General features: G+C 40.1%; 2 protein-coding genes and 1 non-coding gene across 3 annotated transcripts in view; 2 read left to right on the top strand and 1 right to left on the bottom strand.

The window, feature by feature from the left end:
- Window positions 1-980: 980 nt before the first annotated feature.
- Window positions 981-25,954, top strand: Sec61a2 (SEC61 translocon subunit alpha 2). The gene is made up of 12 exons (XM_048461255.3): window positions 981-1,137; window positions 2,810-2,877; window positions 4,863-4,928; window positions 12,071-12,149; window positions 14,596-14,727; window positions 14,852-14,961; window positions 19,473-19,626; window positions 20,493-20,653; window positions 20,915-21,112; window positions 22,273-22,464; window positions 23,177-23,253; window positions 24,876-25,954. The coding sequence occupies exons 1-12, from the start codon at window positions 1,131-1,133 to the stop codon at window positions 25,060-25,062; spliced, it is 1,431 nt and encodes a 476-aa protein (XP_048317212.1). The 5' UTR covers window positions 981-1,130; the 3' UTR covers window positions 25,063-25,954.
- The window catches only part of Nudt5 (nudix hydrolase 5), a 40,614-nt gene continuing 22,457 nt past the window's right edge, over window positions 9,669-27,825 (bottom strand). Inside the window, exon 9 of the mRNA XM_085699089.2 lies at window positions 9,669-10,782. Within this exon, the coding sequence (XP_085555215.1) occupies window positions 10,565-10,782 (218 nt within the window). The 3' untranslated portion in view covers window positions 9,669-10,564. The remainder of the gene's footprint in view (window positions 10,783-27,825) is intronic.
- Window positions 12,695-12,811, top strand: LOC125417713 (small nucleolar RNA SNORA44). The gene has a single exon (XR_007237234.1). It is a non-coding gene; the product is annotated as a small nucleolar RNA SNORA44 (small nucleolar RNA).

Raw genomic sequence — 27,825 nt, 5'->3', positions numbered from 1 at the left:
AGTGAGAGAGCCCCTGAGTTTTCCCAGCTGGCCCCAAGAAGTGGGAAAACCCTTGCAGGTCCCTGCAAGACAACTCTTAACAATCTCCACACCCACTGTAGATGCTATCTTGTTTTCTTCTTGGCTATATAGATCTGAACCGGAGAGCACATCTTTGGATTTGATGGCTGACCGAGTATAGGATGTACCTTCAACTCAACTTACTGCAGCAGACTTTAGAACAGATACTTGATTTCGGGGAGTGGCTTAAAGTTTGAGTAAAGAAAATTAATTTGAGGGCCTTCTTGTGTCTAGTGACTCAATTTAACTTCTATACCATACCCTCAGGAGTTGGCTGCTGTTATCCGTATTTTGTCAGAGTAGCTTATCTAGGTTGATGGCCCAAAGGCATTCATGAGGATTAAATGTAGGGCTCGCTGATTTCTAACACTCTTGTGTGTGGATTTTTTACCACATGCTGTCCAAGAAAGCAAAAATAAGAGAGGCAGGAACCACCAGAGGGGTCAAAGAACTGACTTCCACTGAGTCCTCAATCACAGGATTCATAAAACCTTGATGTCTGTACTTTGGGGGGCAGGGTAGGCACATGGTAGTAATCTGGAAAGTACTTTTGTAGGCTATTGAATGCATAAGTGTATCACCAATTTTTACAAATCTTTTAGAAGTTACAGTTAAGATGGGACCGAAAGAAAAGATCGGTTCTGGCAGCTCAATCCCAGGCCTCAGGGGACCAGCAGGATGTCTAGGCTAGGAAACCTAATCTGGGAAACCAGCTCTGAGATGGAAAACTCTGGGTCCCCCCAAGGCCTCTGGAAGGCCTTTGGAACTGGGTAGGGCAACCAAGACACGCCCACTATGGCAGGTCGGCACCGCCTCCTGGCGTCCAGCCCCGCCCCTGCCGCCGCGCCAACGGTGACCATGGCAACGCGGTGGCCGTCGTCCAACGGCTGGGGCCAGATCCGGGGGCGGGTCTGGGAGGAGCTGAGAGCGCGTGTCACATGACTCGTGGGCGGAGCTTGTGTGGGGACGGCCGAAGCGTGTCCCAAGCTTTCGTCTCCTAGGCCAGAGTCGTGAGGAAGTGAGCGAAAGCAACCGCCGCGGGTCCTCGCCGGGAGTCCTGAGCCGCCGCCATGGGCAGTGAGTATGGTGACCAGAGCAGGAACCATAAGGGTCGCGGGTCCCTCCGAGCTATGGGCAGTGGAGCCGCTTCCCCATTAGGGTCGTCAGGGGGGCCGAGGATGCGCAGGCCTCGCCGTTGTCGCCGCGGATGACTCGAGCTGGGGGCCTCCGCCAAGTCGCCTCTGGTCAGCGAGGCCTTGCACGGGGGTCACGGGGACCCGGAGGTCCTGGTTTGCGCCCTTTAGCCAGCCTGGATGGCGCGTGGATGGCGCGGGGAAGCCATTGGCGGGGGGGCGGGGAGTTAGGACACTCTCCTTAGCTTGGACCACTTGGGATTTTTTTTTTTTAATTCCTGAATCACGCTTCCTTAGCGTGCTGAGATGAATAAGTCTCCCTCATTTTTTAAAAAAATGTGATTCATAACGTGTTTTAGGGGAGGAAAGGCGTGTGATCGGTAGCTCAGCATTTTCCTTGAAATATTCATCCCAGTCATTCTGTAGTGTTCAATGAAAACTGTAAGTGGGTGCACGCGATAGAGACATGACCTCGTAAAATGGGGGTCCTTCGATGGCCCTGCCCCAAACATTCATCCTCATGTGTGTTCACACAGATACTTACCCTAGCAGTTCACATGTTTGTGTATAAAGGCATACCCAACTGCAGGTTCAAGCGATGCACCCAGTTGGCCAGCTGGTAGACATTTGGAAAGGAAACAGAAGAGACCCTTGGCCATGAATTACGAATGATAAATGGAATTCTAAGGATAGGCAATACATGGCTGCATGCAACAGCATTGTTTAAGCCTGAACGTCAGTTACAGTAAATCATAAAGTGCCAAGAAATCCCAGAGAGTCTCTTGGGAAGGAAAAGGAATAGAGTTTCTTGATGTGACCCTTAGTTGTTTTTTATTTGGATTTACTTTATAAGTAGTCCAAACTTATACTTAAATAACAAACATGACAATTATAAATTCTAACCGACATCAGTGACTTCCACCTTTGAGTCCAGTGGGACTTAGGAGGTTAGTGTCTTTCCCTAAACCTTGGTTTATCTTACTTTATTTTGCTTCAGAAATAGCTTGGGAATGCAGGACTTTGTAATGAAATGTAATTGCCATTCTCTGAGCTGATTCTTGTGTGTAAGTACTTTGATATGGTTACTTGGAGAATGACCAAGCTGTGAAAAGTGGCTAACTGAAATGAAGTAGAGTTGGTAGACTTTAAAAAGTTGCCTGTAGGACATGATCCTGATTTTTTTTTTCTGCCTAGTGAATGTTGCCATCTTTAAGCTGTTTAAGTCAGTACTTCAGTTAAGCTCACTAAGCTCAGTTCCTACTATCCGGTCCCTGGGAAAGGCTCCCTCTTTTCTACCATCTATTAGTGGATCATCTAAGTACTGTATAAACCGCCTTTGTGTATTTTTCATAGTGGTGATCTGAAGGTTCCCCGTTCTGTGTATATACAAGATTGGGTTTAAGCACGAAGAAGCAAAGTCACGGCTCATTATTCACTTTCCTTCATTATTTACCTCCTAGCCATTTGGGTGGTTTTATCTATTGCAGGCCTACTCCTTTGAACTTGAGAACATCATGATTATTTAATTTGGGTGGATGGGATCAACAGCTGTTAAAGAATTTTTTTTCCGAACCGTTCACAGATACATTATTAAACTTGATACTTTTCTTTTACAGTCAAATTTTTAGAAGTTATCAAACCTTTCTGTGCAGTTCTACCGGAAATTCAGAAGCCTGAAAGGAAAGTAAGTATAATACTTTAATAATGCAGCAGGTAGCAGAGTGAATTATTCTGCCAAACCACCAAGGTTCATTTGCTTACCCCAGCCATTTCTGTTGTAAGTAGAAAAATGTTTCCTCATCTTGCAATCAACTATAGACCTGCTTTTAGTTTTTTAAGTTATATTTATTTTTCTCTTATGTATGCATATGTACCTGTTCACTAGTGTTCTATGGTTTACATATGGAGGTCAGAGGGCAACTTTTGGGAATTGATTCTCTTTCTCTCACCAGGTGGATCTCAGGAAAGAGGCTGGAGGGAGGATTGGACCTAGCATGGGGTTTTAAAACCTCAAACCCCACCTCCAATGACACACCTCCTCCAACAAGGCCCCTAATCCTTTCCAAAACAGTTCTGCCAACTAGGGATTAAGCTTTCAAATATATGAGCCTACAGGGCTGTTCTTCTTCAGATCACTCCAGCTGGCTGGCTGGCACTGTTATAGACCTTTTTTAAGACTAGGATTCTCATTCTATCAAAAATGTTACTCTAAGTTATAATGATTCCAGTCCAAGTGCTTCTTGGCCTGTGTGTTAAGATAACACACAGGTATCTGAACTGTTAAGATATGGTATTCTCCTGGCCATGTTGGAACTTTATAATTTCTTCAGTGTAAGATGTATATATTGCTAGCTAATGATATGATCTGCTGGGTAGGTTCGGTGAGTACCATCTGTTTTGCATAATAAATTGTAATTGTATAAGTATATACCTCACATATTTTGATTTCTTATTTGGAAAGAAATAGCAGGAATGTGTTTAGAAGGTATCATAACTAAATCACATTATTCAATCATTGAATTTATTTGGAACTGAGATAAAGTTCCAGAAAAAAACATTCATTTCAAGTTTTTCAGTTATCAGACTATCCTCTTCCCTACTTTTAGTCCTTAGGAAATTAATAACAAAATGGGGACCTAAAGATTGATAAAACTTTTGTTGGACTTACTGTTTTATTTAGAAGTACTTTTAATTTTTAATGATTTGAGGTGGTAAAGATGGCTACTCCGTTTTACTTTAGGCATGCAAAACATAACTTTTGATAGTTATGAATATCCTAGGATTCCTGTGTAAAACGGTTCAGTGTTTCATACAGTCCCCTTTCTGCCTGAGACATGTGTTAGGTCTGCTCTACTTTGCCTCCTCCCCAGTTACTTTCCCTGTGCAGTGTACATGAAGTGCGGTTTTTGTTTGTTTGGTTGACTTTTTGAGACAGGGTTTCTCTGTATAGTCTTAGTTCTGGCTGTCCTGGAACTCGCTCTGTAGACTAGGTTGGCCTTGAACTCATAGAGATCCACCTGCCTTCTGAGTGCTGGGATTAAAGCCATACGCCACCACCAGCTGGCGATCATGAAGCATGTTTATATTTAAATTATCTTTTTTTTGTGGCAACACATGGGAGCTAGTTGGAGATACAGTCTTAACTATTACAAACTATAGTTAAATCTTTCAAATTTCATCATCACTAGGGTGGTTCAAAAAATCATAATGTAATACCTGGAACCCTGAACAGTGAGAAAGAGTAGGGAAAGCACCTTAAGATACAGGCATATGCAGAGACTTTCTGGATGGGACTCCAGTCACTCAGGAGTTAATGTCAACAGCAGACAAATGGAATTTTCATGAAATTAAAAGTTTCTGCACAGCAAAGGGAAAGGCAGCAGAGCACATGCGGAATGAGAGGAAATTCTTCCCTGGCTGTACAACCACTGAGGGTTAATATCTAGACTATGTAAAGAGCACAGAATACAAATAATAACTTTCTTTTGGTAAAGAAGAGAGTTAGGTTTGTGTTGCTTGGTTGTTTACTTTAGCTGGAACAAACTAGGGTACGTAAATAATAGGAGCATGCCTCATAGGGAGCGGTAATCATGCCTTAATGTGGAATTTTGCTTTGAGTTTGGTTTTTCTTGGTTTTGATTGATCATTCTTTGTACTTCTGTTGTACAGATTCAATTTAGAGAGAAGGTACTATGGACTGCTATTACACTCTTCATTTTCTTAGTGTGCTGTCAGGTATGTAACCAAATTATTGAGTACATGTCTGTATTATTTTAAGGTCTTGATTAGTAAGAATTAGAAAAAACGATAAAATAATATACTGATATACATTGAGTGATGCTTTTTTGGTAAGATTTATTATTTGTGTTTTGTGTGTGTGTGTCACGTGTGTCTAGTTGCCCATGGAAGCCAGAATTGGGTCAGATCTCCTACAGGTGGTGTTACAGTTAGTCGTGAGCTATCCAGTGTCAATTCTGAGAAATGAAATAGTGTCTTCTGGACAGCAGCAAGGACTCCTAGTTTTTGAGCCATCTCTTTGGCTCTGAGTTCTGTTGTTTTTTTTTCTTTGTGATCTGGGGATCAAACCCAGGGCCTTGTACATGCAAGGCAAGTGCTGTATGACTGAGTGACTGAGTTACATTTTAAGCTGAACATTATTATTATTTATTTATTTTTTTTCCGAGACCAGTTTTTCTCTTTCAACAGTGTTTCAAAGCTGTTCTGGAACTTTCTTTGTAGACCACGCTGGCCTCAAACTCATAGAGATCTGCCCTCCTTCCCTACTCCCCTCAACAACAGGGTTTCTCTGTGTAGTCTTGGTTAATCTGGAATTCGATCTGTAAACCAGACTGGCTATGAGATCAGCCTGCTGCTGCTTCCCAAGTGCTGGGAGTAAAGGCATGTGCCATTGCTGCCCAGCTTTTTTTTTATTTTTTATTTTTTTTTAGTATTTATTTGTGTGTATGCGTGTGTGTGTGTGTGTGTGTGTGTGTGTGTGTGTGTTTGTATCTGAATACATACATGCCTCATACCATGGCTTGTGTATGTAGATCAGACGACAGTTGTGGGAGTTGGTTCTCTCTTTTCATCCTGTGGGTTTCAGGAATTGAACTCAGGTGGGTATGCTTGGTTGTAGGTGCCTTAACCTGCTGAGCCATCTTGCTGGTTCATGTGTGTTGAAGAATGAAAGATCAGGTTATTAAGAACTTTTACTGCTGAGTCTGATTTAATTTTTTTCTTGGGGGGAAGGCAGGAGAGAGTAGTTAAAAAACACGCACACACAGAAAATTCAAAGAAAAAAGCAGGCACTTATATTTCTCCCATATGCATTTGACATCTTTGATGTTGCCCCCCCCCACTTAAAGAACAATCAACTTTAGGGTGGTATATGTACAAAGTAACAGTTTTAACTGTACATTCTAAAGAATATTGGCAGATGTGTACACCAAGAATCTATTATGTAAGTAAGTACAGAACATTTTTGTTACCCTCATAAGATCCTTGTAACTCTCCATCACTGTTCATCTTACCCCAAGTCCTAGGCAAGCCCTGATCTGCCCTTCATTGCTATAATTTGTCCTTTCTAGAATTCCACATATATGTGGTCAGGGTGTCTAGAATCTGACTTTATAATATTTTTGAGATTTATTCATGTCAGCAGTTTTTATTTCTGTGCATGAATATATCACAGTGCATTCACTTATATGTTGACATTTGGCTTGTGTGCAGCTTTTTGCTGAAACAGGTTATTGTGAACACTATTGTACAAGAGTTTCTCCTCCCTAGTAATGTGTGAGTAGGATCGTGTAGCTGGTCTACATGGTGACTGTGTTCAGTGTTCTTTACCTGTGAACCCCCAGGTGAGACACCCATGTGTCTTATGCTCAGGTTTTGTTTATTTTCAACTACCTCATCTATTATGAATAGTAGCTGTCCTCATAGGTGCAATTTTAGTTTAAATTCCCTTGGTTAATGATAGTGAGCGTTGTTTTTTTTTTGTGTGTGTGTGTGTGTATGAGAGAGAGAGAGAGACAGAGAGATGCATATTTGGTAAAGTATCTTTTTTGCTTTGTTTCTGTTTTTTCAAGACAGGGTTTCTCTGTGTAATCTTGGCTGTCCTGGAACTTGCTCTGTAGACCAGGTTGGCCTTGAACCACCTTTCTCTGCTCCCTGAGTCCTGGGATTAAAGGTGTGCTCCACCACTGCCCAACATCAATACTATTGTTCTTCAAAGAGGTCTCACTATGTATGTGGCTGGAATTCATTATGTAGACCAGGCTGACCTAGTATTCACAGAGATCTGCCTGCTTCTGCCTCCTGAGTGCTGGTATTAAAGGTGTATGTCACTATGCCCTTTGCATTTTCTTGATTAATGGTTGATGTGGGAGCGCCCGGAACATTGTAGGTGGTGCACCCCAAGGCAGATGGTCCTGGATGGCATAAGAAAACAGAACAAGCCAATAATCATCAGTCCTCCAAAGCCTCTGCTTCATTTCCTGTCTTGAGTTCTTGCTCTGACTTCTCTAGATGATGAAATAACCCTTTCTTTCCCCAAGTTGATTTTGGGCATAGTGTTTTTTTCACAGCAATAGACACCCTAACCAACACAGGCAATATGAGTTATGAATGCTGTAGATGGATAGAAAGAGAGGCAATAGCACAGAGTTGAGGCCCCAGCCTCAGTGACAGCGTGGGGGGTGTTTCTGAAGAAAAGAATCATCCCACATGGCAGAAGTGTAGGTCTCTTCTTACGTGTGTCTGAGAATAGGGGAGGTTTCACAGCCTGAGCCTATAATGTGGCTCTTTCGTTCCCAAGCAGGAGGCAGGGAAGAGGGTAAGGAGCAAGATGTGTGGCCATAAGTACTCACTTTGATCTAATCTTACTCTCAGGCTAGAGAGATACTGGCACCTGGAAGTCTCTTAGCTAGGGACCCAAATGTCTCAGTAGGATGCCTGTTGGTATCTATGACAGGGGAAAGCTACTGGATATATTGTGTTCTGAGTAGCATCTGGATTCTGACGTTACTTTCTTTATACTTACCAGTTAGGAAAAGTCCTTCCGCTTTGTTCTTTACTGAGAAGGACCAACTCTAGATCCTTTATATTTTTATAGAAACATCTAGAATCATTATGTGTATTTTTGTAAGAAAATCATTGAATATGAGATACGTATATATATTTACTGCTTTGACTTTTTAGGTCAATTTATGAAAATTACCATCCTAAAAATACTGAATCTTCTAATATAGTGGTCAGCAAACTTTAACCTGTGAAAGTACAGTTAGTGAAATGTTGGGATTTAAATCATTACCCAGGACCCAAAAAGGAAACATAAATAGAAGAAAGATCTCCATGCCTAGTATCATTGGCCTGTGATCTCAGCTACTCTGAAGACTAAGGCAAGGAGAGTCTCAAGTTGAAAGCCAGCCTGGACAGCTTAGAGAGACCCTGTCTCTAATGTTAAAATGATAACAAAACAAAGCACTTCCTACCTTCCTGATTCCTTAGGGTGCTTGACTAGCTTATATAAGCTCCCTATTCAGTATCTCTTCACAAAAATACCCCGCACACAACATTTCTTATTAAAAAACCAATACTATTTCTTAGGAATGTCTCCGGCTTTGGCCCATTTATGCCTTTGTGTTACCTAGTTCCCTGTGTTTATATAGTTGCTAAGTGGTTGCTTTTTGTCTTTCTCACGTTTGGGCAGATCTGCCCAGTGTGGGTGATTTCAACTGAACATAAAACAAGTTCCAGCCAGTTTTCTCTAACTTGAGGGAATGGTGGGAGGTGAGATAAGCTGAGATCATTACATTAGATGCTTCCAGGGCTCTGCTTTGATTTTTTTTTTTTTTGGCTGTCTTTGAGAGCTTCCCATCAACTAATTGGAGGTCTATAATTCATTCTGGACTCAGGCCACTCCTTGGTTCTCAAATTTAGCATTTAGTGTTGCCCCATAATCTTCAGTTTCATCCTAGCCACTCACCCTCCTTGCTCAACTTCCATCTCTTCTTTCTCAGCTGCTGTTTCTCTTTCCTCTTAATGAAAACAAAAAAATAAAGCTATCTCTAGTTTCCTTTTCTCCACATTTGAAATGTTGGTGGGCATTCTGGGAATTGTCAGCTTTACATGGTAATAGGTAGGCAGCTGTCTACTGATTTTCTGTGCGCTGCACCATGGCTGTTGCTGCTTTGAATCTATCACCTTTTTCTTGTTTAGCGGCTGTATTAGTCACTCTTTTTACCACTATGACAAAACACCTGGCAGGAGCACCTTAAAAGATGGTTTCGTGTGACTTACAACTTGAGGGTTCAGTCCACAGTGGCAGAAAGGTGTGACAGGAGCATAGGGTGGCTGGTCACATTGTGTCTGCTGTCAGGAAGCAGAGAGAGATGAATGCTGACACTCAGCTTGCTTGACCCATTGACCCAACGCATGGGGTGGTTCTCCCACTTTTAGGAGAGCTCTTCCCTCCTCAGTTAAACGTCTCTGGAAATACTTTTGTAGATGTATTTGAGCTTGTTTCTTAGGTCATTCTAAATCCTACCAAGTTAACAGTCAAGCTAACATCATAGTTGCTTTGGAGATTTTTCCTTTTCCTGTAGCTTTTTAAAATTTGGATTAGCTTTTATTCTTTTCTATGTTTATATTTTATTATGTGCCAGAGGGGGGGAATTTGTAATGTGACTGCAATTTGCCATCTTGTTCACTTTCAGCACTGAGATGAACCCTGACCCTTGAGCATGCTAGGCAAATACCAAGCCACATTCCAGGCCTGCAACTTGCAGTCTCATCCCAGACATGCCTTCTTTAGCTTTGACTTTCACTGCTCTGGACGACTTCTAGTGCTCATTTTCTATATCTCCATACGGTTAGTTCAGGTTTCCATTAGGACAGGGAGTATATGGGTTTTCCACAATACTGTATTATATTAATATTTTGTCAGGTTTGCTAAAAGAAAGACTTTACAGAAAATAAACTTAGTGATTTATTTGGACATTTAAGGACTCAATCTGATAGCACCAGAGAAGTATAGAGGTTCTGTTCAGGGGCCTTAGATAGGAGCTGTCCCTGTAGTGCTAGTGGGTTACTGCACAGTGACTTCCTTATTCACTTCTCACAGATACAGAGTGTGCACAAACTAGTCGTGCCTTCTGAGTTACCGTTCCTGTCGCCTAACTTAATAATAGTTCAAATATTCCAGAGATTCAGTTATTTAAAATTTCATGAGGATATTTGGGAACTTTTAAAATTGTTTTACAGTTTTTCTTTTTTCTGTGTGTATGTGTGTGTGTGTGTGTGTGTGTACGTGTACGTGTGTACAGGTATAGAGGTCTGTGGCTTCCTGCTTAGCTAGACAGCCTGGTCAACAGGCCACAGGCACCCTCTTGCCTCTTCCCCTTCATGTCTTGTGGTCACAGACATGCACTGGCACATGGTTCTTTTCCTTTGACACTGGGAACCTTAATTCAGGTCCTCATGCTGTGTGGACAGCACTCTTAACTGAGCTATCTCCTCAGTCGCTATAGAGTTTTGAAATTAGCAATGTAATTTTCTTTGTGCCTGAACCTGCATTTTTGAGAAAGGAATCTATCATGTTTGAGAAGGAGCTTGCACTAACTGCTTTGTCTTATATGTGTGTGTTGGCATGGAGGTATTGCCCAGTGGGGAAGGACTTGCTTAGCATGTATCAGGCCCTGGGTTCCTCCATAGTATGGTAAGGAAACTAAACAAGGGCCTGTCATGGGCAATAATAATTGAAAGTTAGTTCCTCCCTCTGTTGTCGCTTTCTTCTTATTCTTCTCCTCCTTCTCTTCCTCCTTTTCTTTCTCTTCCTCCTCCTTTTCCTCCTCTTTCTCTTCCTCCTCCTCTTACACCTCGTCTTCTTCCTCTTCTTCCTCCTCCTTTCTCCTCTTCTTCTTCTCTTCCTCCTCCTCTCTTCTCCTCCTCTTTCTCCTTCTTTCCCCCTCCTGCTGTTGTTTGAAGCAGTCTCTCTGCCTCAGTCTTCTAAGTGTTGGAATTGCTGGTGTGACCTTGCCAAAACAACTGGGTGGAAAATGATGTCTTATGCTAGAATATTTGATAATTTCTGAAAAGAATAAGGAACAAAAATCAATTATAATCTTTTGTCTTAGATATTATCAGTATTTTAACACTGGAAAGGTTTTCTGGTTTTTTTTCCCGATTATTGATAATGATCGATTAGTCTATCGATTGCTATTAGCGCCAGGTGGGACTCGAACCCGGGTCCTCTGGCACAAAAGCATTAGGCGCTCTTAGCCGCTGAGCTACCGCTCAAGCTGCTGGTTTTCCGGTATTTTCTGTATGTATTCTTATTTTTGCACTTATACTGTATGCAGTTTTGAATTTTAGTTTTTATTCCAGGATATCTTAATACTGGTACTACTGAATTTCAGGCATCTTGTGTGCTGGGGGCTGTTTTAGTGATATTTCACTTGTATTTTAAGAAATAAACCTTGCCTGAAGATCTGAGAGTAAAACTGATCAGCCTTACAGACCAGGCACTGGTGACACACACTTTTAATCCCAGTAGCCACATCAGTTGCCATGGAAACTGGGCGGCAATGATGCATACCTTTAATCCCAGCACTAGAGAGAACTATAAGACAGGAGGAGACAGCTCTTAGACTCATTCTCATTCTGAGGATTCTTGGAGGCAGGCTCACCATTTTGGAATGAGGTAGAGGTAAGAACCAATGGCTGCCTGTTTTGTCTTTCTGACCTTTAGGTTGAATCCCAATATCAGTCTTTGGGTTTTTATTTATCATGCTACAGGCTGTCCTGGGTATGGACGTCTGTTTATCAGGTATCAATATTACTCTCCTCCACCAAGTTGTGACAGTCGAGTATGTTTGTAGCCATTTCCAAATGCTCTCCTGAAGGGAAAGTCATACGTGAAAACTGACATTTTCTTCTTACCTTGAGAAAGTATTTATAATATTACAATTTCATTGGTATTGTTTTCAGTGGCTGCATACTATTCCAGTTATATACATCTCCTTGGGTCTTAAATCAGGATTGTGCTCATTCTAGTTGGTGGATACTCTCAGTTTTGCAAAGTTGTTCCAGGCCTTGACAAATACATACACTAATATGTTAGGGGTATTTTTTTTAAATCGTGATGAAAAATAACAAAATTGATCTTCTTTGCTATTTTTAGATATATTGTAGTGTTAGGCATATTTTCCTGTATTTACAGGCATATATATTTACTAAGTAGTGATCTCTGGTGCTTGTTAGAGAACTTTAAGGGAAGCTTGTTCATTAGAAATCACAAGAAGTAACTAACATGCTTTGTAGGCCAAACAAGTGCATTTTAAATTAAGAGTGTCCTGTCATTTTATGTGATATTTCAGATTCCATTGTTTGGGATCATGTCATCGGATTCTGCAGATCCCTTCTACTGGATGAGAGTTATTCTTGCATCCAACAGAGGTATGCACTCCTGACCTCCCTCCTGCCATTAGTTGTGGTTTTATATGGGAGAGCTAGAACAGAAACCCATGGCTTAGAAGGAGAAACCAGCTTGTAATAGTGACAGCAGTGGGTTTATTGTATGTGTTTTGTGTGTGCATGTGTGTTTGAATGTATGTGGTTTATACACATGTGTGTGTACACAGTGAAGGTCAAAGGTTGACTAGTGTCTTCCTTGATCACTCTCTACTGTATATAGGGTGGTCTGGGACTCTTAGATATTCTCCTGCCTCTGCGTTCCAATTGCTGGGATTAAAGGTATGTGCCATCACGTCCAGATTACTTTATGTATTGAGACTGGGTCTCCAGTTTGAACCCAGAACTTGCCAATTCTAGTGCTCTAGAACTTACTTCAGGTAACCCATGTCTGTATCCTGAGAGTTTGGATTGCAAATGGGCCACCACACCAGCTTGGTGTTTATGTGGGTACTGGAGATCTGAACTCTACTTCAAGCTTGTGCCACAAACTCTTTACCCACTGAGCTATTTCCTAAAGAATTTTCCGATATTAAAATCCCATGATTTGCCATGGGGTCTCCAACTGCATGCCAGGGTAACTGGAGAGACTTTGACAGCCCTGGCCAGCACAGTGCCTGCAGCTGCCACTCGACTTTCCTATATATGTTGAGAAAAAGGAAAAAAAAAAAAAAGAAGAAGAAGAAAAAAAATAAAATCCCATGATTTGGCTGGGCGGTGGCGCATGCCTTTAATCCCAGCACTCGGGAGGCAGAGGCAGGCGAATCTCTGTGAGGCCAGCCTGGTCTACAAGAGCTAGTTCCAGGATAGGCTCCAAAGCTACAGCGAAACCCTGTCTCAAAAAACGAAAAAAAAAATTCCCATGATTTTCAGTGTCAGGGAGCTGATGCCCTGGACCAGAGGCCTCTTGAATTTCATTCAGAAATGGTGATGCATGTTTGGGGGAAATATTTTTGAATAAATGGCAGGTCTTTGTAGTTTTTTAGATTATAGGAGTAATATTGGTTTATTTACTTATTAAAATTGTGTGTGTGTGTGTGTATGTGTATGTTTGTATGCTCACACGTGTCACTGTGATCATGTGGAGGTCAGAAGACTTTTTGGAGCTGATCTTTCCTACCTCTGCATGGATTGCAGGGATTGAACTCATGTTGCCAGGCTTGCCACAAAGCCTTTAATCATTGAGTCATCTCACCGGCACCACCCTCTCCTTTCCTATCTCCAAATTCATTAACTGCTTCATATATTCTCGTCACACTTACTAATACCCCACCCCCATCACTACTAGCCCTATCCTCCCATCATGTTCCATCCCATTTTCATGTCTCTCTCTTTCTCTCTCTCTCTTTTTTTTCTTTAGTTTATTTTTATATTTATGGGTGTTTTGCTTAGATATATGTCTGTATACCACATGCATAGCTAGTGCCCATGGAGGCCAATAGACAAGAAGTGTCTGTCCTGCTTGATCCTGCAGCTGTTCAGTCCCAGAGAAACACACAGAGGCTTATATTAATTATAAACTGTCTGGCCTCTTAGCTTAGACTTATTATTAAGTAGCTCTTAACTTAAATTAACCCATAAGTTTTGTCTATGTTTAGCCATGTGACTTGGTACCTTTTCTCAGTAAGGCATTCTCTGCATCTGGCTAGGTGACTGACTCTCTGCTTTCCTCTTCCCAGAATTCTCTTAGTCTGGTTGTCCTGCCTATATTTTCTGCCTGGCTACTGACCAATCAGTGTTTTATTAAACTAATACGAGTGACAAATCTTTACAGTGTGCAAAAGCATTGTCCCACAACAGAGGCCAGCACAAGATCCTCTGGAATTGGAGTTATAGATAGTTGTGAGCTACCATTTGGTTGCTGGAAATTAAACTGACATCCTCTGGAAGAGCAGTCAGTATTCTTAACTGCTGAACCATCTCTGCAGGCCTCTTGTTTTTAGTGTTACTTTGTGACGTAGTGGGCTTAACTAGGGCATGGGTGTGGAGCTGTCCTGGAACCTGAGTTCCTCAGTGGCTACATCACTGAGAACAAATGTTCAGTGGCTTAGTTGTGCTGACTGTCTACAAGCTCTGTATCTGCTGTGGGCTAATGAGCACATGGCTATAACATGCACATCCTACAGCATTTCAGAGCCTTCCTCCACACCCTGGATAAACCTCCTGTCATAACCTTGAAGGAGCAAGAATTGGTCTGCACTGTCCTACTTTTGGTGAAGGTGAAACAAATCCACATCCGTGGGCTCCCACAGTCTACGCATTCACTGTTTCTTGGAAGGTTTATTTTTTTTCAATGAATCAGCATTTATAAAATGTACCAACATATATGATGGATGTTTCTGGGGTATTGATAAATTTCAGATTTTCATCCAGACCTTTTCTTTACATATTCATTGATAGAAATTGTTTACTCATTTTCCTTCCTTTACAGGAACATTGATGGAATTGGGTATTTCCCCAATTGTAACATCTGGTTTGATCATGCAGTTGTTAGCTGGAGCCAAAATCATTGAAGTTGGAGATACACCCAAAGATAGAGCTCTGTTCAATGGAGCCCAGAAACGTGAGCAATAATAAAGAGTTATTTTCCAAATTTGAGGATGGTTTTGGGAAAGATGTTTCTTGTAGTTCTTTGGTTTTGTTGGTTTTTGTCTTTGGTTGTAAGCATGTAATTCTTTTCTTATCAGTATTTGGTATGATCATTACCATTGGGCAAGCCATTGTGTATGTCATGACGGGGATGTACGGGGACCCTGCGGAAATGGGTGCTGGGATCTGTCTCCTTATCATTATACAGGTAAGAAATCTTGTGTTTTCATATGCTAATAAAAACAGTTTGGTCCCTTTTATCTAACAATTCTGTAGGTGAATGATATAATCATTTCTTCTGAGTCATTTTATTTAATTACATTTTTATTAATGAAGTTACATATACATTGTATTGATTTTTAAAAGTTTATTCTCATAGCTTTAGAGTCTGTCATTTAAAGAATTATGGATACCACTCCACCATTGTTTGATATTCACATTCTGATGTCTCTGAAATTCTAATGTATTCCCTCAGTTAATAGTGCATTCCTGCTGTTGCCAGCCAGGTGGTAGTGGTGGGGCATTCAGCACCCTTGTATGATAGTCCACTTGGTCATAGCTGTAGGGATTAGCATTCTAGCTGTTGGTTACTTTATGCACTGTTGGTATAGTAGATATCTGAAGTTCCTTATTGGCTGAAGTCACTTCGGAAAACCCAGCATAGTGGTACAAACTTCTAGTCCGAGTTGGGGACTGTAGTGGAGGAATTCTTGAACCAACAATTACAGACAAGCCTGTGCAACATTAAATTGTTATCATTGAAATGAAACATGCTAGTCTAGAGAAAGCACAGTAACAGCAAACTTGATGAAAAACAGCTAAGTCTGAAATACCTAATTTGTAGTAATAAGATATTTTGTCGTAGTTTAACTAGCAGTCTTCAAACTTGGAATCCTCTTGCCTCCACATCTTGAGTGCTCAGATTTTAGGTCTGTACCCAGGTTTCTAACAGTATTTTCTTCTTTCTTGGTGGAATACAAAACTATGATGCTCTAAATAATTTTAGTGCCTGCAAAATACCTTATATACTCAGGTACAAGTGTTCTGTGGAGGTTATTTATTTGAGACAATGTCATATACCTTGGATGGCTCTCAAACTTATTATGTAGCTGAAGTGACATTAAGTTTCTGTTCCTCACACCCCTATGTCCCAAGTGCTTGCATTATACATCTGCTGTACCATTATCTGGTTTATGCAGTACTGGGGATTAAACCTAGAGCTTTGTGCATAGTAAGCAAACTGCCAGTTTAATGACATCCCAGCCCTCCATGGATTTCTGAAATGGGTATTTTAAAGACCAACATAATTTTGATTGTATATAATGTTCAGAAGATTTTTTTAAAGTTCTATGTTAATAAAATATGTCTCCTGTGGTTCTGGTTACCATGGAAATTCATTTGATCTATTGTATAAAATTAGAATTAATTTAGGATTTTTTCCCCTAATAGTTCAAAAGATCAAATTCAGAAAATATTTTTAAAATAATCACAAATGCCAGTATTTGAGAAATATGAGTATCTCAGATGTGTATAATTTACCCTCCCCCCCTTTTTTTTGTAAAATAAGCCTTATTTAGGAAGCAAGTCAAATAAGAGAGTATTCAGTGAGCCTGACTGAGGACAGAGATTTTCAAGTATCTGATAATAATATAATGGATTATAACTATTTTGTCTGTGTTCTAGGGCAGGATTTTCAGTGTATTATTGGGTCGTTGGTAACTTGCTGAGGCCTAGTGCATTCTTTTCCAGCATAAAATGAGTTTCCTAAGAGAATAATGGTTCCTTTATTTCTTCATTTACAAATCACGTGCTTGACATTATAGCTACTGGGAGTTGAAAAAGGAAAAGATGCAGAGGATGGGGCAAAAAGAATCCTCTGGACCCTGACTTTAGTATCCTTCAGTGCTTATGGTTTCTTTATATGCTGAGGACATCATGCTTGTTCTTGTTTCTTTAAAGCAGTGGTTTTCAACCTGGCACGGGGGGAGGAATGCCCCTTTCGCAGAGGTCAAATATCAGAACTCCTGAATACCATGTATTTATATTACAGTTCGTAACAGTAGCAAACTTAAATTTATGAAGTAACAATGAAAATAATTTTATGGTTGGGGTTGCCACATGAGGAACTGTATTTTATAGTCACAGATTTAGAAAGGTTGAGAACCTGTCCTTTTGCTTGTTTGTTTTTGAGACAGGGTTTCTCCAGGTAATAATAGTCCTGGCTGTCCTGGAAGGCATTTTGTAGACCAGGCTGGCCTCAAACTCACAGAGATCCGCCTGCCTCTGCCTTCTGAGTGTTGGGATTAAAGGCGTGCACTGCCACCACCCTGTGTGAACCACTGCTTTAAAACATTTGCTTTATGCAGCAAATAAAGTTTTATGGTTTTTTGTTTAACTTTTGTTTGTTTTCTTTTGGAGTTAAGGATTGATTCAGAGTCTTAAAAATGCTAAATCTGCACTGTCACAGAGATACTCCTTTAGCATAAAGTAGCCTTGAGTTGTCCTTTTAAAAGACATTCAGAACTAGTATCAAACCTTCAGAACATTTTGTACCAGTGTAATTTCTCTGGCACCTTCCAAAAGCTAGGCTTAGAGTCAAGGAATGTAGGTTAGCAGCTCTGGCCTGGTTAGGTGAGGTGGCTTTTCCAGCATTTCAGGCTATTTTAATGTTTCTTTTGAACACTGAGAAATCTCATTATTTCTGAGATTGAAATGAGCAAGTATGTATTAGCTTGTTGACATAAATTCTGGTATATAAATATCTGTTGTGATGAATTCTTCTAGTGTTAATATATAAAGAAAAATGTCATGTTTGATTGCTGGTGGGCAGTGATCCATTTGTGTCTTTTCAAGGGATTGCTAACACTGACAATATGTGGCTACACTGAAGATTTATGATTGGATCAGTGTGTGTTCACCTAGAAACATAGGTTTTTGAAAACTGTTTGCATGCTGTTTGGAAGGTATTTCTCACTTTGTTTTTGTTTCACTCACATAGTGCTCTTTCCACTAATTGATTTTGAAATCTAAATTGAGTCTTGGTTGAAATTAAAAATTAAATAGAAAGTGTCATTGTGCATGACACATAGTAAAGGTAAGTGTGTTTGTCAAACTAAGTGGAGTGGGTATGCACACCCCAGTTGACATCCAGTGCACTTTTACACCCACTCAGAGGGTCATAGTGTGCATTCACATGTTTACCCATCACAGTTCTGTTCTCCCTGGGCTTCATGGAGATGCTGCTGTCATTCTCTGCTTCCTCTTCCTCTTCCACAAGCACACATGGTGTTTACTATCTCTTCTGCTATTCATTAAATGGCACAAACTATTTCTCATTTAGATTTAGCTATACTTTCTTACTCCTCCTGGGAAAAGATGAGTCTCATTCTTAAAGGATATTCATGAACAATTCTAGGTATATTATTCTGCACAGGGGACTTCATTATTTTAGGACTTCTTGTGTCTTTGGACAGACCATCTATCTGTCAGAGTCATGACTACTGATTTATGAGTATGCACTCTCCCTGTCAGTGGTGATGGGTTACTGTTACTGGATTTGTGACAGGAAACACTTAACTTGGTGTTTTGACACAATTACCCAATTGTGTCCAAATAAAACCCAGTCCTAACTTCCCTCTTATCTTGTCAAAATATCAAACTTGATTTTCATACGGTGATAGGTTACCATGATCTCTCTCATGAGTTTGAGAGTTATGCCCCTTTTCCAATTGTTTGACAGTCAAACTAAAAACTTTAAAAAGACAAGTTAGGCTTTGTACAAGCACTGAAATGGCATTTAAGAAAAACAAAAAACAACTACAGTGTGTAAGGTAAGCATGCTCAAACGGTATAATGCAGCTTGATGTGTTCATTGACAGGCGATAATAGGTAAAGTGTGTAATGAGGGTGGACTGCTTGAGTTGGGAGGAATCAAAGCTACTTCCTTGCTTCTGTAGGGGAGAGTGTAAGGTAGTAATTTTGGGGCTCATGCCTTATTTCCCTCTCCATAAGATTATTCCAGCCAGAAAGAAGCCACATCACAGAAACTGTGGCTTGGTTTTATTGATACATGCTTTTATAGATGTATCTTCTCCACGAATAGCCATAAGCTAAATTTAGTATGTTTTTATTAAAAAGAAAGATGATCTAGAAAACATAGTGAAATCTTAGCTTTTCAAATTTGTATGCATAATAAGCATAGCATGAATTTTATATTTCAATTTCTGTACTCAATTGTGCGCTAGGTTTTGGCTTATTCTATATGTATTATATAGAAGATGTATTACTTTGTAAAAAGTGTTAATTTCATTCTCATCCCTTAGGGAGTGAAGAATCTCTTAGTTTTTCTGTAATTTATTTGGCCTTTTACTTACATGAAGCATTTGGACGATTTTCTGTTTCTTCCTTTCAAATTCTAAGCTGTGATTATTATTTAGTGCTCCTACCATGGGCACAATTTAAATATTATAAGTGAAACTATCTAGCTGGTATAACTCTGAGGTGAAATGTTTGCTATATAAAGAGGCAGCAGTCCCAGTCCTTCAATTTTTTACGTTGATCGGCGACTAGACTAGAGCAGGCAGAGGCTGCAGATAGCACAGCGGTGAAGAACAGTGCTTGGGTTTGACAGTGGGAATGCACAAACTGTGAACTAGTCATTCGTCTGCCCCTTCCTGAGTTTATTCTTGCTTCTGCTTACGTGCATTTCTTTCCCCACAGTTGTTTGTTGCTGGTTTGATTGTGCTGCTGTTAGATGAGCTGCTACAGAAGGGTTACGGCTTGGGGTCTGGTATTTCCCTCTTTATTGCCACCAACATCTGTGAAACCATTGTCTGGAAGGCCTTTAGTCCCACTACCATTAACACTGGCAGAGGTACATTGCACAGTGACTGCAACTGCACGAGCTTTGCTGGATGTATGCTGAAAATGAGTCTGTAATGCAGCAGCACATGCCTCTAGGTACTCCAGTTTGCTACCCTAGACCACGAATGCTAATTGTTTAAAACTTAATGAGCAGAGAGATGTGTGAAGTATGCAGTAGTAAGTCCAAAAGAGTGCATCTAACCTCTGCTTGTTTAAAGTTTCAGTGGTTGCAAACTGTATTCCAATTTTGTTGACCTTGCTTAAGCCATTGCTGCCAGAGTCATTTACCTCCCTGATTGCAGCTTTACCGGAAGGACAGAAAGGTAGTGGATTACGATTTGGCCGTCCTCTGAGAGCACTCATACCCTTGCCTCTCTAGCTGGCTTTGTATTAGCATCTAAGGTTTGAAAGATTTCATTCTGTTTTTTTCCCTATATCTCTTTGAACTTCTTAGTTGTCATTCTGTCCTAACTAGTCAATGTCTAACTTTGATCCCAGCCTTAAGAAAATACTGATAATTATTAACATTCTTGGTGCAGTAAACTAAAGGCAAGCATGGTAGATAAACATACCTGCTCTGATTCTGACATTTTTATTCTGCTTTGCTGCTGCTTTTTATTATCCCTAAAAATACTTCCTTCCTTTCCCTAGAGTAAAGGAGAGGCAAACTTTTATGAATGAAAACTGCAGATTTATGTTGAAATTTGCCTCCATGATAGAAACATGTTTAGAACCCACACGCATGGCTATGTCATAAAGCCATACGTATAACAGTCATCAATTGGTAAATTGACTCGAGGTTCAACTTATTTGTTTAGACTTTTGAGATGATTTTGGAAGAGGCACCCACAGTTCATTTCTGTCTCGATTTCTCAGGTACAGAGTTTGAGGGTGCAGTCATAGCTCTATTTCATTTGTTGGCCACCAGGACAGACAAAGTCCGAGCCTTGAGGGAGGCCTTCTATCGGCAGAACCTCCCCAATCTCATGAATCTCATCGCCACAGTTTTCGTGTTTGCTGTTGTCATATATTTTCAGGTAAGTGCAACCTTTTCACTGATGTCATTGCTTTTTCTGGTAAAAAGAATGCAGTTTGAAAGGATGGTGCCTAGTAAGTCAGCTTTTTAAGAACCAGTCTGCCCTAGTTTGAAGGTAGACAATACTAGCTATGAAGTAGTAAAAAGGAATCTTTGGGGAAGGGACAAATTTTATTGCTGGTTTGTCAGTTCTCTGCTGCTACCCTTTCTTCTCTCTGCAATCTTTGATATGAAGTTCCTCTTACAGTGATTTCATTTTTAGGGGTTTCGTGTGGACTTGCCCATTAAGTCGGCCCGGTATCGCGGACAGTACAGTAGCTATCCCATCAAGCTCTTCTACACATCGAACATTCCCATAATTCTCCAGTCTGCCCTAGTTTCAAACTTGTATGTCATTTCCCAGATGCTGTCTGTTCGATTTAGTGGCAACTTCTTAGTAAACTTACTAGGACAGTGGGCCGTGAGTATGTTTATTTTTATTAAATATTTAAAATTTGTATTTTATAGTTGTATTTTTAACTGTACCATTTTGTTACTTGGAAAATTTGGTAAATGTTCTAAGACTAAGATTGCCAGGTAGTTTTGAATGTTTTGCTATATGGAAAACATTTTTTTACATCATTTGAATAGTTTTTTAGGCTAAAAATTATAATTGCTTTCACAAAAGTGATTTTGTTTTGTAGTCTTTGTTGTTTAGAGACATGGTCTCACACTATATCCCAGGCTGACTAGGCAGTCCTCTTGCCTCAGTATAGCCTCTACGTAGCCCTGGCTGTCCTGGAACCTGCTCTGTCAACCAGGCTGGCCTCAAACTCACAGAGATCTGTCTGCCTCTGCCTCCTGAGTGCTGGGATTAAAGGCATGAGCCACCACCACCTGGCTTGGTCATCCATTTCAGATTCTAAATATAATCAGAGATTAATTATAAATTGTATCTCTCTCCTCCAGATTTCATAGATCTATATTTTTAAAACTCACTCTTCTGTTAATGATCTTTTCAAAGTGTCTTGCACAAAATAAAGTACATAATTTTGAAGAACTGAAGGATACAAGGTTAACTTCTTAAATTATATAGGCTCATTTGCTGTTGGTGTTTCAAATCAGCATGAGCTGGTGAAATGGCTCAGCAGGTAAAGGTGTTTGCTAAGACTAGTTTTACCCTAAGAAGCCATGAAAGGGTGGCAGAAGAAAACCATTCCACAGACTTGTCCCTTGACCTCCACGTATACTGTGCCATGCACATATCAGCACATACCAACCCACAGGCATGATATACACTCACTTAACAATAAAGCTTCGTTTTTAAAAAGTTAAAACACTGTAATTATTTTTGAAAAATTCAAACATGTATATTCTGGCCATAACAGTTGTAGTCTTAAACTACAGACTACAGAAAGCTAAAGCAGTTCACCTCAAAAGAGTTTGGGGTCATTTTGGGCAACATCGTGAGACTTCATCCCAAAACAGAGACAAATCTTAAGGTTTATGGTGCAATACATTCTATGGCATGCTCTTGATATTCCAGGCCCTGGGTTTATCATCAGCAACAACAGCAAAAAACCCCCTAGTATTCTCAACTAGTCAGGTTGACCATTTGTTTGTTTAATTCTTGTTTGGTAGGATGTCAGTGGGGGAGGACCTGCTCGTTCTTACCCTGTTGGAGGCCTTTGCTACTATCTGTCTCCTCCTGAGTCCATGGGTGCCATATTTGAGGATCCTGTCCACGTAGTTGTATATATCATCTTCATGTTGGGATCATGTGCATTCTTTTCTAAGACATGGATAGAAGTGTCTGGCTCGTCAGCCAAAGATGTAAGTATATGACTTGTTAAAAATACTTTTATGGGGCTGGAGAGATGGTTCATTGGTTAAGAGCACTGGCTGCTCTTCCAAAGGACCCGGGTTCAATTCTCAGCACTATTCACACCTGTCTGTAACTCCAGTTCCAAGGCTTCTGACAGCCTCACACAGACATACATGCAGGCAAAACACCAATGAACATAAAATAAAAATAAAGGAAACTTTTGTAAAAATCATAGTATTTGGATTCTAAAATACAGTTTTTAGCTTTGTTCATATATTCTTAGTGAGACATATCCCTAACAGACTAAAAATTGGTTCTTTTGGACTTTTACTGTGGCTTTATGATCCTCTAAAACTTAGAGAACTAATACAAAAAAATGCTGAGAGCAGCCAGCCAGTTGTGGCGCATGCCTTTAATCTCAGCACTCTGGAGGCAGAGGCAGGCAGACAGTTCAAGGCCAGCCTGGTCTACTAAGTTAGTTCCAGGACACCTAGGGCTGTTACACAGTGACCTTGTCTCAAAAAAAACCAAGGAATTAAAAAAAAAAACATAAAAAAATGCTAAGAGTACAGATGTAATGTATGAGTAGCATGTGCTTGGCAGCACCGAAACCTGTTTCCCTGTGTTTACTATGAGCGATACAGTACCAGTGTTGAGGCTCTTCTAGTACAGAAAGCAACAGAATGGACACACACTATTTCAAGTCTTCTTTCTGGCCAGGTGGCTAAGCAGCTGAAAGAGCAGCAGATGGTGATGAGAGGCCACAGAGACACCTCCATGGTCCATGAGCTGAACAGGTACGCTCATAAAGTCATTTCTTTGATCATTAAGGGACATTGATTTATTCAAATTCAGTTTTTTACTCTTCGCAAGAGAACTAAAATCAACTACGTCTTAATTGTTCTCCACATAAGAATTGGCCCTTTTATAATCTTTTTAAAAATTATATTTTGAAAATACCATTTTCCCCTTTTCCCCCTCTAGTGTACTCCCCCCACCTGCTGTCTCTCAAGTTCACAGTATCTTACATTCCTAAAGAAGTGTGTATCTATATTCATTCATAAATTTATACATTTATATACATTATATATATATAAAATCTGCTCAGTCTTTATGTTTCATGATAAATATACATGATTTTAGAGCTAACCATTTGGTATTGGATAACCAGTTGAGGCTCTTCCTTGGGGAAGGCTGTTTTCTCCTGCTCTCAGTTCCTTAGTTGCCTGTAGTTGTCTAGGGTTGGGTCCCTTCTATGTCAGCAAGTCTACTGGTGTTGTTCCTGTTAAGGCTTTGTTTAGGCAGCTTATATAATTTTAAATTGAAACTGTGCTACCATTGCTCACCCCAGTGTTAACGTAATGCATATTAGTAGTTCATGAGCTACCAGGGAAATTCTAAGACCCTGGGACCCTCACATTCACGAAATAGGATTTGTTCTCAGGCATCAGGTATTTGGTCTTCAGTGACAGCTTTATTGTATCACTTAATATACAGTTTGAAATATATAGTTTACACCTTTAACCTGAGCACTTGGGAGACTCAAGATTGCTGCGAGTTCAAGGACAGCCTGGGCTGTCTACCTTATGAGCACCAAGCCAGTACAACAAAACCCAGTTGTGTGTGCATTGTTCATTTGTTCAGCAGTTTCTTAAACTGGCCCTAGTCTTCCTATCTCAAATTATTTTATGTGTATGAATGTTTTGCCTGTGTATATATGTGCCTGGTTTGAATTTTTTTTTTTACCCTACAAGAGGGAACTTAAGGATACCTGCTTAAGAATAGTGCATATTTTAGCCAGATGTGATGGCACATGTCTCATTGATCCTGAAATTCCTGAAGTGGGGGTTGAATGAGCTCAGGGCCAACCCTCATTACATGAGATTCAGTCTAAACAAACAAACAAAACCCCCAAATTTTAGTTAGGTGTGGTAGCTTATTAATCACAGTACTTGGGGAAGCTGAAGCAGGTGGATTGCCGAGTTCTAGGCCAATTTGAGGCTATAGATACATGTCTGAAAAAATATATGTACTATATATTCACTGTAGCATACACTATGTTTTATACATAGAGCATATTTTGTACATATATATCCATATGTATGCATGTAAATATGTATACACACACAAAATATATGCTCCATTTGTATAATAAATAATGCTTAAATTTCAGTCCAAAATTTAATCCTCTGTCCTAAAAATTGCTATTATTTTTAAAATCTGGGGTTTCAATATCATTGCCTTAATCAGTTTCCCATCTGTTGAGGACAGTGTCTCAGTAGCGAGGACCTGTTCTGACTAGTTTGTATCTCTTTAGAGGGAACCATTTGGAGCAAAACTAGACATTACATTGCTTCTAGCTGTTGTGTTTTCTTTCCCTGTTTCCCTACTGCCTGATTGAAGTTCTTTTGTCTTTCAGGTACATCCCCACAGCAGCTGCCTTTGGGGGCCTGTGCATTGGTGCCCTGTCGGTATTAGCAGACTTCCTTGGGGCCATTGGCTCTGGCACTGGGATTCTACTTGCAGTCACTATTATTTATCAGTATTTTGAAATATTTGTTAAGGAACAGGCTGAAGTTGGAGGGATGGGTGCTTTGTTTTTCTAAATGTTCATATATTTCTTTGCGTGTATGAAAGGGAAAATATTTTGACATACTGTTTCTGTCAAATAACACGGACTCCCTTTTCTTCCCTCAGTCTGTTGTCTTTAGTGCTAACTGTCCCATTTCTGAAATGGGCATCAAGCTAAGCCTGTGTGCAGCATTAGTACCAGCTGCCTTAAAACTGAAGTTTACATTATTTGTTGGCACCGTCCATCTAGTGTTGCCTGTGACGCTGGGACGCAGTGTGTCTGCTTAGCTGTTGGTCAGACAGCAAGACAGTGACATGGATTAGCTTTGCACACAACATTCAGAACACTGAATATTCCCTTGTTTAAAAATAAACAGTGCAAATTGCCACTTTCCAGTATTTTTGAGCTTCCCTAATGAGTTATGGAGCATTTATATCTAATGTATATTTTAGATAATTTTTATACTTTTTTAACTCATCGTATCCATGTTCTTGACTTTCCCTCACCAGCCCCAACCCCTCTTTATTTGTCCTATCTCCAAACTGCCACTCAGCCTGGATGGGCAAAAGTCAAACATTGAAGTTATTTCTGTCACTGGAAACAATTGTTTCTAATTCCTCCTGCTTTTCATTCATCCTCTTCTCCCAGTGAAGGCTATGAGTGCTGTCCAGCTGCATCGGCTATGCCTTCTCCTTCCAGCACTCAGTGTGATGACCATTAGTACTTCTCCTTTCCCCAAGTCCCTAAGCAAGATCCAGTTCTCAAGCAGTGTCTGTAGTTGAGTGGAAGTGAACAATGAATAATTCAAACTAGGACTTTGTCTCTTACATGCATAGCAGGACCCAAATGTAAACAGTAGACAATAAAGTTTTATTTAATAAAACTGTTGCAGTTGTGTTGGAAAAATAAAGAGATGTGGTATTAAATGTTCTCTATGATTATTTTTGTAGGCTCATTGTATTTTCTATGGAAACCATCCAGATAGGCTTAAAGAAATTAGATGTAATCATAATTCAATTCTAAATTCCTGAAGGGCAGTGGCAGCTGAAGGGTGCTCATGCAGAAAGGGACAAGCAAAGTATCTCAAAACTTACCCTAGCATTTTCAGAGTGTATACTTTATTTTCCAAAAAAAATTATCAAATTTAATTTTTAAGTTATTTTCAGAAGTACAGTTTTTAATCACTGATTTCCTTAGTTGGAATGGGAGGTAGTACTGACTTAGCTTGGATCATGAAGTCAGATAACTACAGAGGTGAGTGAAGTCAGGCACCAGAAACACCCTGGGGCATTAGGACCCATTCTGTGTGTTTACTGAGGGATGCAAAAGGGCAGCTTCCTTAGAAATGTAGGCAAATAACCATTTTGGGAGGCGTGAAGATGCCAGATGGCAGGCCCTTCTGAGGTGCATAGGTAGTACAGATGGCACTAAGGACAATTCTAGGAGATAGCCGTTTGCTCAGTTATACTCCTAGAAGAAAGAGACACAAAGGCCAGGGAGAATGGGACAAATGTGTCCTGGCCAATACCAAAGGCCATTCCTATTGCACCTGGCTCTAGAGTTGCCCCACGGAGAGGATGAATGTATGGAGCCTGTGTCTTCATTTCAGAGGATGGAAGCAACATGGGGAAAGAAAGATCCTGGGGAATGCATGGGAAAACTAGTATCTTTGGAGAAATATCATAATGTGATTAGAAAACAAGGTTTTTTTTGGTTTTTTTGTGTGTTAAAATCATAGGGAAGGCTACTATTGTATAAAAAGGTGGGTTTTAATTTTCACATTCATTAGGAAAGCAGATTTGGTTTATAAAATTCCAGAATTATTTCCATCCTCAAGAAGTCCAATATAAAGATTTGTAGAAAGAGCTTATACTTTTTCATAAAAATACCTGTCGGTGATAACACTTAGCATGGATCCTGACTGGGCATGGATAAACCACTTTTGTAAGTTCAGAGAGTTTGCCTTGAACCTGGATCCAGCTGCAGACATAGTGAACAACAATCCTTGAACTGCCGAAGTAGTCATCACAACAAGGACACTGGCAGAACTCTTGGCTGATGAGTTTTCCATGCACTGGATGGAAACCATTGTTGCATTCCCAGTATAGTTTTACCTTTCAGATAGCTGGCTAATATATCTCCCTATACATCAATATACATGTGGAGTCAATGCCAATCTTCATATGGATTTAGCTTTAGTAGACAATTTTCTGAGGTAAGAAAAGGAAATTAAAGTATATGCACACTTGCAGGAAGGGTCCTGAGTTTTCAGTCTCTTAGCTTAGCCTTTAATATATTAAGAGTTAACCATGTTCACTACAGAAGCATTAGTCTTGGCATGTTTTAGGAATTAAATGGCCTTACAAGGATATCAAATACATTTTAAAAGTTATTTTTGAGATAAAGTTTCATTATGCAGCCCAGGCTGGCCACATTTATGATCTTCTTGCCTCAGCCTCCCAAGAGGGTGGATTACTAGCATGTACCACAAGTAGCTAAATATTTACTGCAAATGTTATTCTCTGTTGACTTTACATTTAAAGTACCCAAATTCCATATGGCAAATCAATTAGAATTAGGAGAGGCCAATTAACTCCCTATCTTATTTTGGCCAGGTGTGGTGGTGTATACCTTCAATCCTAGCACTTGGAGAGACAGAGACAGGTGAAGGATCTCTAGGAGTTCAGAGGCAGACTGGGCTACAAAGCAAGTATCAGGCCAGTTAGAGCTACAGAGTGAGACCTTGTCTCAACAAAACAAAACCTAACCCTCTTATTTCGAAATCTAATCAAAATCT

This window comes from Myodes glareolus, chromosome 14, assembly GCF_982192425.1.
Source record: "Myodes glareolus chromosome 14, mMyoGla1.1, whole genome shotgun sequence".
Taxonomy (NCBI): domain Eukaryota; kingdom Metazoa; phylum Chordata; class Mammalia; order Rodentia; family Cricetidae; genus Myodes; species Myodes glareolus.
The sequence above is the reverse complement of the archived record's forward strand: the minus strand, read 5'-3'. Positions and strand labels throughout refer to the sequence as shown.

Coding starts and splice junctions, on each gene's coding strand:
- Sec61a2 (XM_048461255.3), top strand. Junction 14,728..14,851: donor GTTCAATGGAGCCCAGAAAC/GTGAGCAATAAT, acceptor TTTTCTTATCAG/TATTTGGTATGATCATTACC. Junction 14,962..19,472: donor GTCTCCTTATCATTATACAG/GTAAGAAATCTT, acceptor CTTTCCCCACAG/TTGTTTGTTGCTGGTTTGAT.